The sequence below is a fragment of the Xenopus laevis genome, chromosome 3S (genome assembly GCF_017654675.1).
Source record: "Xenopus laevis strain J_2021 chromosome 3S, Xenopus_laevis_v10.1, whole genome shotgun sequence".
In the NCBI taxonomy this organism is placed as follows: Eukaryota; Metazoa; Chordata; class Amphibia; order Anura; family Pipidae; genus Xenopus; species Xenopus laevis.
Genome location: NC_054376.1, coordinates 52,904,804 through 52,918,190, shown reverse-complemented (window position 1 = coordinate 52,918,190; position 13,387 = coordinate 52,904,804). Strand labels below are relative to the sequence as shown.

Sequence of the window (13,387 nt, the reverse complement as noted above, 5' to 3'; positions counted from 1 at the left end):
TTAATTATATTCTACATTTTCAGCTGTATCCATTTTTATAAAAACAATAAAACTGGCAAGCTAAATAATTGCTTCATGCTTATTTTTCAGCCCTGGCATATTGGGAATTTGCATGTGTTCATCTCAATAAAACAAGCGGGAAAAAAACCAACTGTATAAGGTTAAAATCATCCATTCTCTTTAAAAATGTATATGCAATTTTGCAGCATAATGGGGGAAGAGGGGTATATATCCGATAATTGTATCTGTTTTCACCATAGACTTATTATTAATCCTACTTAGCCATATGCTTCTTTTTAAATACACCTTCAAGTAATTGTAGCTATTAAAAAAAGGAAATAAGGGTCTAATTAAGTAATTAAGCAATAATAATGTCACATTAAATGCCAATAGCCAATGGGAAATTCGAATCTCCCGGGTGCCAAGTAAGTGCCCATATGCTACAGTACCATGGCCCATTAGAAAGGATCTCTCTATGAAAACACCTTGGTATTCCAAATATTGGGCAATAAGGTTTCTGGCAATGAAATCTCAAGTTATAATAAAAACAGACCCCTCCACTGCGTCTTTGACTGCTGTCAAGATTCTAAAGGATCTTTAGATCTTTAGGATCTGAAATATAAATTGTAAAATGAACCAGGGATGTATAATAAATGAGGACTCCATATAGGTTTTTGTAGGATGTTTTGTGTATAAGTATTTGTAATCTTAATTCCAAATTGGCGTACTATGGACAGTAACTAATGTAAAAATTTCAATAACTGAAATGACACTGCTTTTTTTGGATCGATTCCAACCCTATTTGAATTAGTCATGAATTCCATTCAACGGGTATTGATAAAATATACCTTGTCTCTTTTTTAATGGTACTGTGAATATTTTGAGATGAAGTAGAAACTTTGGCGCTGTCAGAATTCTTCCAAAGGGATTCATTTCTGGGATATAAGTCTTGATTTTCAGTTACACCATCTGCTGGAACATCAACAAAGTCATATTATAAGCTCATAATTAGGATTTTAATAGAAACATTTCACCAATTCTATATCAAAATCAGGGATAACAAAAACATCTTGACAAAGCAGCATTTTTTAAAACTCCAATAGCATAGTGGGTATTTATTCCTATCCACAGTTTGTTAATTGTGGATGTACCATATTAATCATGTAGACACATTTCATGGCACCTCATTTATTTAAAATTAGTTTGACATGTTTATCTTTGTGTTTTGAAGAACTAGTTGTATGCAACATAAGTACATAATTTAAATTAAGTGTAATTTTAAATTCATTTCCTCATTCCAATTTGCCGTTTTATTTTGTGTGGGTACATGAAAATGAATCAAAAATGTCAAAAGGACATTGCAGTTTCAAGGCTATAGAAACGAATAGTAATGTAGCAATTACCCAGCTTACCCTTGATATCCTTTTGAGAAAGCTGTACCTAAGGAACTTAGTTATGGCCATGGCCATGCCATGCAATTCACAAAGATGAGTAAATGAATGTGTAAGTGTAGAAAAACAAATTTGCAAATGCACTTGAACAGCAACCTTAGCCTAGATTGTTTTGCAATACAAAGTACTTGCCTGGCCATCTTTTCTCAGGAATAAGAATGACCCGAATGTCAACTGTTTTGGTTAATATGCAGTTTAGTTCCAAACTCAGGACTAGTTATAAGAATAAGGTCCTAACTGCACCAGTACTTATGAACCATCTCAAAAATTATGTTAATGAATAGGATATCCTTACTTTTCTTGAATATGTCATTGCTTTGTGCACCCAGACAGATACCTGAGTCCATGATGGACTAGGTCAGTAAGAATGAGATCGTCCTTAACCAAATCCTTAAGTCTCTCAATAGTGCTTCAATTTTTAGGTATAGACAAAACATTCCATTATTCTGGTTTTTATGAGAACTAGTGTCCACATAGCTCTCCAGTCCACCCATTGATTTTTTTAGTCTCCAGAGAGGTTTCCTAGAGCGGAAGTAGGCAAAGAGTTGGGGTGGACTGTATTTCCTCTATATGGAACCTTTGCAATGTGTGCTCATCTTTTGGCTTGATTGCCTCAAGCCCTGTACATTGTATTGTTGTATGTGGAGAATTTGAGAACCCCAAACTCGTAGTAATCAGTTGGGTTTGGTAAATTCATTGATTCAGATCTTATTATCTACTAATTTAATGGACTGTTATTGTAGTCATTAACTAGATAAAATTAATGCTCACAATATATGTAATTCACAAATGTCATTTTATGCAGTTCATTTTATTTCATTTGCTTATGATTATTTTACCCGTCTTTATATTAATTAATTTATCTTAAAAATATAAAATTGCATTATTACCAATTTATCATGTATCAATTATGAAAAGGGGATATATTGAATAGTTTATTGCATAATGCTTTTATTGTGTATTAGTTACTTGTTACTGAATAACAAGTGCTGTGACAACTTTCAGGAGTGTGTGGCTTTTTTTGCACAATGATAAAGGTATCTCTGATCTGATGCACTATTGACACATACATTTTGCAGCTATCTCTGTTAGTTCTAATGCAACATTGAGGATGTGGGGCTGGACAACTGCAATAGTCAATGACCGTTTGTCATGACATGACATCGAAACAAGCACCTTGGTGGATTACCCCCTTAGTGGTTTACCAGCATACTATCTTAAGTCAGTTGTGAGTAGTTCTCTCTTTTGTTAGTTGTGACCTTATTAAATATATAGCACTATAATATTTGTATGTGTCATATCTGTTATGTTCCAGTGCACTCTTGGGGGCAAATTCTCTAACCGGTGAAAATTCGCCAGCGACGGCTTCGTAGCCATCGAAACACTTCACCAGGAGTAAATTCGCTAGGACAACACTAATTCACTAAAGTGCTAAGTTGTGCCTAGGGCGGCGTTACTTCGGCAATCAAAACGAAGATGAGCTAGCGTTGCCTAATTTGCATATGGCGGGAAATAATGAAGTTACATGGACATATATGCTGCAGCAAATACATTACATTACACAAGTCCAGGGAGCTTTGATAAATAAAATAGAGTTGTTATAATGTCCTACACACGAGCCCACTGTATAGTTTATGTTCCATATGTTAGAAAATGGAGAGGGGAACCCAGTTACCCCAAAAAAAATTTATGGACCTTTGCAGGCAATCACTCAGAAAAAAGGAAAAGATGCCAGTGTTTTTTCGGACTTTTTGCACAAATTTTGCACTAAAAATTGAGGAAGTCCTCTGCACTCCATTGCACCTGGTCTGAGCTGGCGAAGGCAAGTCTGGGGAATGAGGTAAAAATAGTAAAATCCGCATCTTACTGAATTTGCGGAGTTACGCCCATTCGCCAGAGAGAAAATTCGCCTGGCGTTACAGTGCAAAGCAATGCTAGCATCTATCTCCTTTGTATATCAAAATTGTTTCTCTATTTGCAGCACAACTCCTTGGTCATGAAAAACAGGAGTTAAGGATAGAGAATATCATGATTAAAGTGAAAAACATTTTCTCTGTACTGAACATCACTGTATTTGGAAGTATATGCAATCCTTAGAAATCACAGAGGTGTGAACCACATGTTTTTCTTAGCTTCTTAGACATGATAGATAGATAGATAGATAGATAGATAGATAGATAGATAGATAGATAGATAGATAGATAGATAGATGATAGATAGATAGATAGATAGAGAATGCCTGAAAGAAATACAAAAATACATCTCATAATTCAGTCTAGTGATTTCCCAACTTCTAATTTTTCACTAGTTTATTAGAAGAAAAATGTTTCTTACATAAAACTAGTTTATGTCCCATTTATGCCAGTAAAATTAACAGTAAATTATGAAGGTGTTATTGCTGTGCACCCAGAATATCCCTCCTCTGAGGAATAAAATATATATAGAGAAATGAGGATACAACCTATGTTGTGAATTTCTCTAAGGGAAGTTAACATAAAATAAAGCAAAACAAAACAAAAACATCTTTACTGGTAAAAGGGTATCATGCTTTTTCTTGCAGTTTAGCGAGAACACCAGTAATGATGCTTATGTTTTTATTAATGTTATGGTAATATTCTGTTCTACAATGAAAGCCAAGTATTACTTAAAATATAATGTATTTTTCATAATATACTTGAACATCAGACTGTGAATTAGAGCACTGCTAGCAAGCATTTCATAGGGAATTGATGAATGTTTGGCTGGCAGACAAGAGGTTAAAAAACTCAGGAATGTTGATCTCATGATCTCCCTCATATATAAAAGTATGTGACATTTCAGATTTTGTGGACAAACCTTGACTACATCAATACATTTTAAATTGTGTAGACTTGTGTACAGAGCAAACAATCCCTTTAGACCTATGGTGTATAGGGCATTGAGCTGAGAGAGAAGCTCCAGAATGTGGCCTTGCAGCCTATTATTTACTTGAATAGTATCTAAGTCACTAGATGTCTGTTTCCCCTGTGCTTTGTTCCATAGAAGTTGAGAATATTGCATCTACAGTGGGAAAAAGTTTTATTTTTAATAGAGTAAGAAACATTATTGGAGTTTAATTGGAGTAAAGGCTTGTACATAACAGCATTCACGCATGTGCCTTTGGTGGATTCTTTAAATGTCAGGAGTTTTTTACTTTATGTTCTCATATTATTTATTAATAACTGAATATGGATGTTTTCATGAAAGCGCTGTTATATTGTGGTTTCTGTATCTTTACACATTATAATTTTTAGAGTCTGTATTGTATTTATTTATGTTAAATTAATGTGAATTGCTTGATGCGGGGAATGTTTCTGATCGCCATTGGGGTCAGAAAGGAATTTTTTTCCCCTCTTGAAGCATAATTGCCACTGGCTTTGGCTGGGTTTTTTGCCTTCCTCTGGATCAAAACAGTGCTGTTATGATATTGTATTTTAAGTTTTATTTGTCACAGTAGCAGTAGGACCTTGCCAGAGTACTGCAGAGGTAAGTTTAGAATTGGGAGAAAGAAGATTCTCTCCTGTGACTGCACAGTGGATTGATTGATACAGACGTAGCGCTACTACTGCTTGTGCTAGGTGACAGCCTGCTTGGATTTCCTATCATCGACACACTGCAGATGCAGGTCCGGCAGCAGGGCTGCTGAACTTCTCTCATGTTGGTGGCACAGCATAATAGTGATCTCTTGTTAAATTCTGGCTTTAGAATATTGCCTTTGGTTAAGCTCGCAAGGTCCTATTTTTTGATAAAATGTGAATAAATGCTGTGGCCATTTTACACCCATCTCTGTCTCCTGGTTTCATTAAGGTATATAATAATGGGGTCCAGTGGAATAGCTCAAGGTGAAGGGTCAAATTGAGGAGTCCCCTTGTCATGACACTTTAATTAACTGGGGTACCACTTTAAAACTTTGCCACATATTGAATCCAGATCCTGGGTAGCAATTAATTTAAATTCATGTTTCTTAGCCTTCCTGGAAAAAAAGAGATTTGCAGAAAGAATGAGATCTTTATATACAAAAGCCACACCATTAAATTCATGTGTTATGAAAAATGCATTAATGTGCTGAAATATAGGCAGCCCGTAGTGCAGAAAATATTCCTATTAAAGAATCATGATGCTATTATTTTATCAAAGACAGATATGAATGGCTCGCTTGCCATTTGGCAAACATCATTGTTATTGCAATTTCTCTTCACATATTTTAAAATGCTACCTCTACTACAAAACCTTAGCATTATTGTACTTTAACATAAACACCTTTACATAGATTGCATATATTGTATGTATGTGATTTAAAGTGAAAAGTCCCGAAACCTGGATAATGAAACTGCAGATTACTGCATTCTGATTGGGTCCCACCACTTCCTCAAATTCTGGACATTTAATGAAAAGGAAGCAAAACGTTATTTGGACACTTGGTCATCAAATAATTCACAGAAAAAAATAACCAAGTTTTCAATCCTTGCAGGGTTACCCAGAGATGTAACTGTGAATACACTGCCCACCCCCATCTTCAGTGCACATGGTTAAAAGGCAGAAGGGGGGAACAGGCAGTTACATGGTAAGTGCCACATGATGGTAGGGAGTCATATGTTTCTACTCCTTTCTGTGTGCCTCCACCTCAAGTGCAAGTTCTGTTTTCACTGTGCAATCAATAACAACATAGTTGTGCTTTCTAACTATTCAGAATTCACTTTTACTAAAGCAATGAATATGCTAAATCATAGTTTACGGACATCCTAGCACAAATGTATTCATTCCACTTTACAGAGAGGGTTATGAAACATCCACTTTGTTGACCTGTGTTGCATAGTGCATATCAAATATACAGTATGCATGTCTCCCCTTTTAAATGGAATGTTGGCATATACTGTATGAGCTTATAAAGTGTACATTTACCATGGCTGAGTGGAAATGTGTCTAGTCTCTCTTTAGTTATTCTCTGTGGAATATTGATATGCATGCTTTAGTATTCCCTTTTTAATGATTACAGTGTACACATAAATATATTGCAACACCATGTGAAAATGTAGTTTTATATTGTGATTCATCATCCTTGAGGCATAGGGTAAAACCCCCCAAAGGATGCATTAGACCCAATCAAAATCTGACTCCACTTCCCACATGAAGTAAGAATGAAGAGAGACAGGTTGCTGAGAGGGAGAGAGTGAAGATTAACTTGACCATTTCATAAATTGTACTCAGTTGTTAATTATGTTTAGAAAGTGGCTTATTTCAGTGAGATAAAGCTTATGTTAAATGTTAATTTTCTCGAAAGATCCCCTTTAATAGTGATGGACGAACCTGACCCATTTTGGTTCGCCAAAAATTCTCTAAATAACGAAAACTCACTGAGATGCATTAAAATATATGGGCAACAAAATGTTTTTTGACACGCAACAATTTTTTTCACCCTATGGGCGTCATTTATGGGTGAAACTCGGTGAAAAATTTCTCTCATCACTACAAGTGGATAATTATGAAAAGGGACAAAGTATACAATTTAAATTTAGAACCAGCATTATTCATGAAATATAATTAGTTGACATCTTTACATTTTCATCACATACATGGAAAGAAAGTTATATGGTAAATGTATTGTGGAAGGCTGTGTTAAAAATGTAGGTATTTGTAAAATATGTATGCCTCACCTTTAATATAAGATGACTATGGATTTTCAGACTATGGTAGCCACCTTTATAATGTGATACCAAAAAATTCAACTATGCGCAGCTATTTAATAACTAAAGTATACAAGTACTGTGTCATAAAAATCAGTGAATGTTGCACCTAATTAATTATAGTTTATGGACAATATGGATTTCAAATGGGGAGTTGGCAAACGTATTTTGGACTATTTGTTCAGGTGTTCCTTAATTCATCACAACATCACATCATTAAAGTATTCTAACATTATTACAGTATTCTATTTAAGTATACTGTCTTGGAACCTCTGCAGATGAGATAGATGAGCTATGCCTTAAAATGCAATTAGCAAACCTTTATTAATTTAAACAAACTGATTAAAACTGCAAAGATACTTTTATTTGTTTCAGTCTTGCTGCATGTCTTATTAATGCTTTTCATTAAAGCTTGCATGCCCAAAAATATATATAAACCACCTTCTGCAGCAAGGCCCAAACCAGTTATCCATGATGTTTGTGTATGTAATTGTAATTGTGTATTGCACACTATTGACAATAAATTAATTCTAATAAAACACAACCTGCATTATGTCTATTTCATAAATCTCCGTTTAAGAGCTTTTCTACAGACATTTTAACTTGATTTTACATGTGGTAGCTTTTTTGTTATTTTAGAAAGTTCACCAGAGTTTGCTCTATGAGGATTGTGGCAGGATCATGGCAGGTCTGGACTAGAGTTAGGCAGAAGAGGCACCTGTATAGGGTGTAGGGATGTCGCGGACTGTTCGCCCGCGAACTAATTCGCGTGAACATCGGCCGTTCGCGTCCGCCGAATGTTCGCGAACGTCGCGCAACGTTCGCCAATTTGGGTTCGCCTTAGCTGGCGCTTATTTTTGCCCTCTCACCCCAGACCAGCAGATACATGGCAGCCAATCAGGAAGCTCTCCCTCCTGGACCACCCCCACACCCCCTGGACCACTCCCCTTCCATATATAAACTGAAGCCCTGCAGCGTTTTTTCATTCTGCCTGTGTGTGCTTGGAAGAGCTAGTGTAGGGAGAGAGCTGTTTAGTGATTTGAGGGACAGTTGATAGTAACTTTGCTTGCTAGTAATCTACTTGATACTGCTCTGTATTGTAGGGACAGAACTCTGCAGGGATTTGAGGGACATTTTAGGTTAGGTAGCTTTGCTGACTAGTAATCTACCTTCTACTGCAGTGCTCTGTATGTAGCTGCTGTGGGCACTGCTTCTGATCTCATCTGCTGACTGCTGTAATGTTACAAAGTATTTTATTTGCACCTGTTAGCTGTTCTGAGCTCTCTGACAAAAGCCAATTAAGTTAGAAACTGGTTTTTTTCTGGCTGTTCAGTGCAGAGAAAAGAGGGACTTTCCAGTACAAAAGAGGGACAGGGGGTTGAGTGGTCAAAAGAGGGACAGTTGGGAGGTATGCAAGTGCCACCTAGCTGTGTGAGCTTTTTCACATTCTGTCTAAATAACAATAATAATTCCGTGTCCGTAAACGTCACCTGAGTGATGTTTTTACAGCAGCAATAATATATTCCGTATCCACTACTGTATACGTTGCCCTTGCAGGCATTGTTTGCCCAGTCTTTAACCAAGTGCCACCTAGCTGTGTGAGCTTTTTCACATTCCGTGTCCAGAAACATCACCTGAGTGACGTAGTGTGATTTCTGCCCTTTACAGCACAAAACGCAGCGCTGTGTCAACAATGTATTTTTCAGATACATTTTTGCCCTTGATCCCCCTCTGGCATGCCGCTGTCCAGGTCGTTGCACCCTTTAAACAACTTTAAAATAATTTTTCTGGCCAGAAATGTCTTTTCTAGCTTTTAAAATTCGCCTTCCCATTGAAGTCTATGGGGTTCGCGACGTTCGCGAACCGTTCGCATTTTTGGACGCAAGTTCGTGAATATGTTCGCGAACATTTTTTCCACCGTTCGCTACATCCCTAATAGGGTGCAACAATGTGGGGGCGATGGGCAAGTGCCTGTTCAAAATACTTCTGCCTACCCCTAATCTGGATTTGCTCCCCTCTGCAGCTCTTGCCTCCCTCCTCTGTCACTCTCCCCTCCCTACCTCCTTCCCTCCCCTCTGTCGCTCACCCCACCTCCCTCCTTCCCCTGCCCTTATTCTTCCCCTTCGTTGCCCTGCCCTCTGTTGTGGCACACGCAGTGGGTCGGGGGTTAGCCGACTGGGTTGCCTAGGGCACCCAGTCGGCTTGGCCCGGCCCTGACTCATGGTACAGCATATTGATGGTGGGAGGGAAGCTGCAAACCCAATAGGGCTTTGGGGTAAAGTGGCACCTGACACCCAGCATGTTCTATCCAGTACTCCTTCAACAACTTGAAACCAATGTACTCAGTTGCAGGTATCCTTTTCAATTATACTACAGTTTAATACTTTCTATAAGATTTTAACTATAATTTCACTCAACCTTGCAACTCTTTAGAATCCCCTCAATGTTAGATGATTTCATGGCATAGACACATCTAGTACTCCAATTTACCTACACTTATCTACACTATTCTCCCAAAGTGTAAATTTAGAGAATGTATGAGAGGAGCACAAAAAGTAGCTTCTCATCATTTGATTTTTAACCCTGCAAATTTACTATAAAAGAGAATGGTGAGGTTATGTGCAAGCATGCATGTGTATGTTGGAAAATCAATATAGCAATATTCTGAATTAGTCCATTAAGTAATATTGGATGCCTTTCTGTTCATAAATAGCTTCTGAGAAATATTTTGAAACTGCAACTGGCATAGCTTATGAAGTTTAAAGACACGCTAATTAATTGCTACTTTACAAAGCAGAACCTTTAGCAATTCACCTCTTATAATAAGTCATAAAATCTTGGACCTAGTGTTTCTAGCCTACCAATGTCAATTAGACCTCCCATAATACTGAATTGATTTCAGAGAACTATAAATTCTTTAGAGAATAAAATTAAATTTAGGTGGGTTTTATAGCAGCATTCCATTCCATTCAATATATTGACCATGAATACAAAACAACATATATTGTGCTAGGTATATCTTTCAAAGAGAACACACCGTAATCTTGCAATTCACTAACCACTTATTAAATCTTTCTATCATAAATTATATTAAAAAGATTGTATACATGTACAGGCTTACAGATATATAAGCAGAAAGCAAAATGCTAACATTGCTGCATCCTCAAGGGTCTGGTAATGCTATCTGCATGTAAGGGTGTGCATGGCTCTACTACCTTAAAGGGTAAGTTTATCATAAAAGTAATTCTTAGAGGGAATTCACAAAAGTGATGTAAACTTATTGGATCTTAATTGGAGTTCAGAGAATGTAGGATTTATAAAAGCCTTACTCCATTTTGTGGCTATAGCGGTTTTGTATACTGTACCTTGGAGTTGAATTGTCATCACAGTACAATTTACTCCATTACTTACTATAAAGAATCCATAGTGACTAAAATGGGTAAACTAGATATTCAACATAATTCATGGTAAAAACATTTTTACTTTACTACTGATCCATTAAGAACCATACTGATCCCATATAATTAAAGCCACGTGTTTCATGCTTAGCCGGCTCTTAATCATATGCCCCACTGAAAATATATTTATAAGTCAGTATATATAGGTTGCAAAACAACCCCCCTTTCTAAATCTATTCTATTTACAACACATCACCACTGATTTTTAATGTATTTGTAATAAAAATGTTAAAATATAAAATATGGGGGGGCGTGGCCTAAGAGCGCATGTGAGCGCACGTACTTTGCTGAGCTCCTGACCCGGTGCCGACAAAAAGCAGCTTTTTCGCAGTCCCAGGGGTGTGAATCGCACAGAGAAAGTGAGCGGACTTCCCAGCCGACATGCCAAAGAAAAAGGATAAGCAGCAGCCACTGCGACTCACCGCATTTTATGGCTCTCAGCCGAAGACGCCAAACCAGGACGACAGCCAAGATGGCGCCCAGTCCTCCTCCTGCAGATCCTCTCCACAGCGCGACGCTGAGCTGGAACAGCAGGCAGCTAAGTATCGAGATTCTCAGTTTCTTAGTGAGACGCATTTAAAGGCGCTCTTGGCGCAATTAAGGGAGGATATCCGTTCGGATATAAAGCAAGCAGTGCAGGACATTAAGACTGAATTGCATGAGATTGCGGCTCGCAGTGACCATGTTGAAGCAAAAATGGAGGAGTTAGTGGAGGCCCATAATACGATGGCTGACAAGGTCGAAACGCAAGAGTCCATGATATCTATGCTGCAAAGTAAATTGGCTGATGTGGAGGACCGCTCCAGGCGGAACAATGTCAGGCTGAGGGGTATTCCAGAGATTGTGACGCAGCAGCGACTTTGCCAATACGCACAGGATTTAATACTTGCTATACTCCCTGAAACCCCAGCTGACCACCTCCTTATAGATAGGATCCATAGGATCCCCAATCCCAGAAACGCGCCAAGTGAGGCTCCCAGAGATACCATACTCAGGATCCATTTCTTCCATATAAAAGATGACTTGATGCGCTATGCCAGGCAACACAAAACATTCCCAGAGCCTTATGGGACAATACAGGCCTTTGCTGATTTCTCTGCAGCTACCATGGCTAAAAGACGTGAACTAGCTGGGATAACGCAAGCTCTTCGCCAAAATGACATACCGTACAAATGGGGTTTCCCCACGAAGCTCTTGGTGCATTGGCAGAACTCCACAAAAACAATCCTGACTGTGGATGAAGGGAAGCAAGCATTGGCAAAGTGGAATGTTCCTCTCACAGCGCCACTAAAGCCAAGACAACACCTTGGAAAGATGCATGTTGGCACTGAAAAAGAGAAGGAGGATGATAACGCAACCACTTGAAGACCCTTGCATGCTTCGTGGCATTTTAGCCCACCCTGGGTTTCCTACTCTAGCAACCGTTCCAGGCACCGGAACAGGAACAGTTGAGTTTTCGCACCTATGACACCACCTCTCCCCCCCAACCACTCTTTCTCCTATTGCAGGACTGTCTGCCCGCATTTGGGCATGTATGCAACAAGGGATCGGCCGCAAGTGCTCGATGGACTGTACATACGTTCTAGGTTTTATGTTTTCTTTTCTTTGCTTTCCTTTCTTCTTTTCCACCCTTTTCTACCTTATCCTGGGGAACTGGCAATTGCTATTTTGATGTATTATGCTGTATTGCTATGGGGTCAGCTAGTATGGTCACAGTTTAGCACTTTCATCAGCCAATATGGTACTTAGATGTATGTCCATTAACGCGCGGGGACTGAATCACCCCCGAAAACGTCTATTAGCCTTAGCTGAATGCAAAAAACATCGGGCAGATATTGTCTGGATCCAGGAAACGCATTTTAGACTGGACGATCAAATGTCTATTGGTAACAAACATTACAAAATGGTAGCGGCAGCACCCTCGCAAACTAAAAAACGGGGGGTAGCTATTTTAGCTAGACAGAATCTTAATATTTCTAGTGTGAAGTATTTAGCTGACCCCAATGGCAGATGTTTAATTGTGATATGCATTGTGAACCAGCAGCAGTATACCCTGATGAATCTTTACTCTCCTAACACTAACCAGAATTTATTTTTGAAACAAGCCCTTGAGCAGTTACAAATTTACAAACAGGGTACTGTCATTGTCAGAGGCGACTTTAATAATGTTTTAGACCCAAATATGGATAGATCACCACAGGCGACAGCATTACCCTCACAGTACTGTGCTGAGGTGACCAAAAAATCCCTAACATTCGCGAAACTGCTAGCTCAATATAACTTGTACGATGTCTGGAGAGTGCACAATCCAACTTTGAAAGATTTTTCGTATTACTCACCCCACCACAGGTCATATACTAGAATAGATCTCTTTTTGACCCATCCTCAAACTTTAAACTTAGCCTCCCAGTGTACGATTCAGAATACGACTTGGACAGATCATTCCGTGGTCGTATTTGCACTGCAGGAGAAGTTTCAGTTTTCTACACGGCCCCCGTGGAGGCTCAATAATGCTTTATTAACAGATAAAAGTGCCAATAACCAACTAGAACATAGACTCACAGAATTTTTCCTCCACAATGATAGCACAGATATAGCTGACTTAACGCTGTGGTGTACACACAAGGCAGTACTTAGAGGACATTTTATTAGTATGGCCTCTCATAAAGCTAAAGTAGCGAAAGCTCGCCAAGAACAGCTTCTCCAAAGGATCCAGGTTCTAGAGCTGGAACAACGGATATCCCCCACTCCTGACATTGTAGTCCTTTTAAATAGG

General features: G+C 38.4%; 1 protein-coding gene across 1 annotated transcript in view; it reads right to left on the bottom strand.

Annotated features, from left to right (window-relative positions):
• Positions 1 to 13,387, bottom strand: part of LOC121402033 (protein unc-13 homolog B-like) — a 44,562-nt gene that overhangs the window by 13,752 nt on the left and 17,423 nt on the right. Inside the window, exon 6 of the mRNA XM_041587759.1 lies at positions 849 to 969. Coding sequence (XP_041443693.1) covers positions 849 to 969 — 121 coding nt within the window. The remainder of the gene's footprint in view (positions 1 to 848; positions 970 to 13,387) is intronic.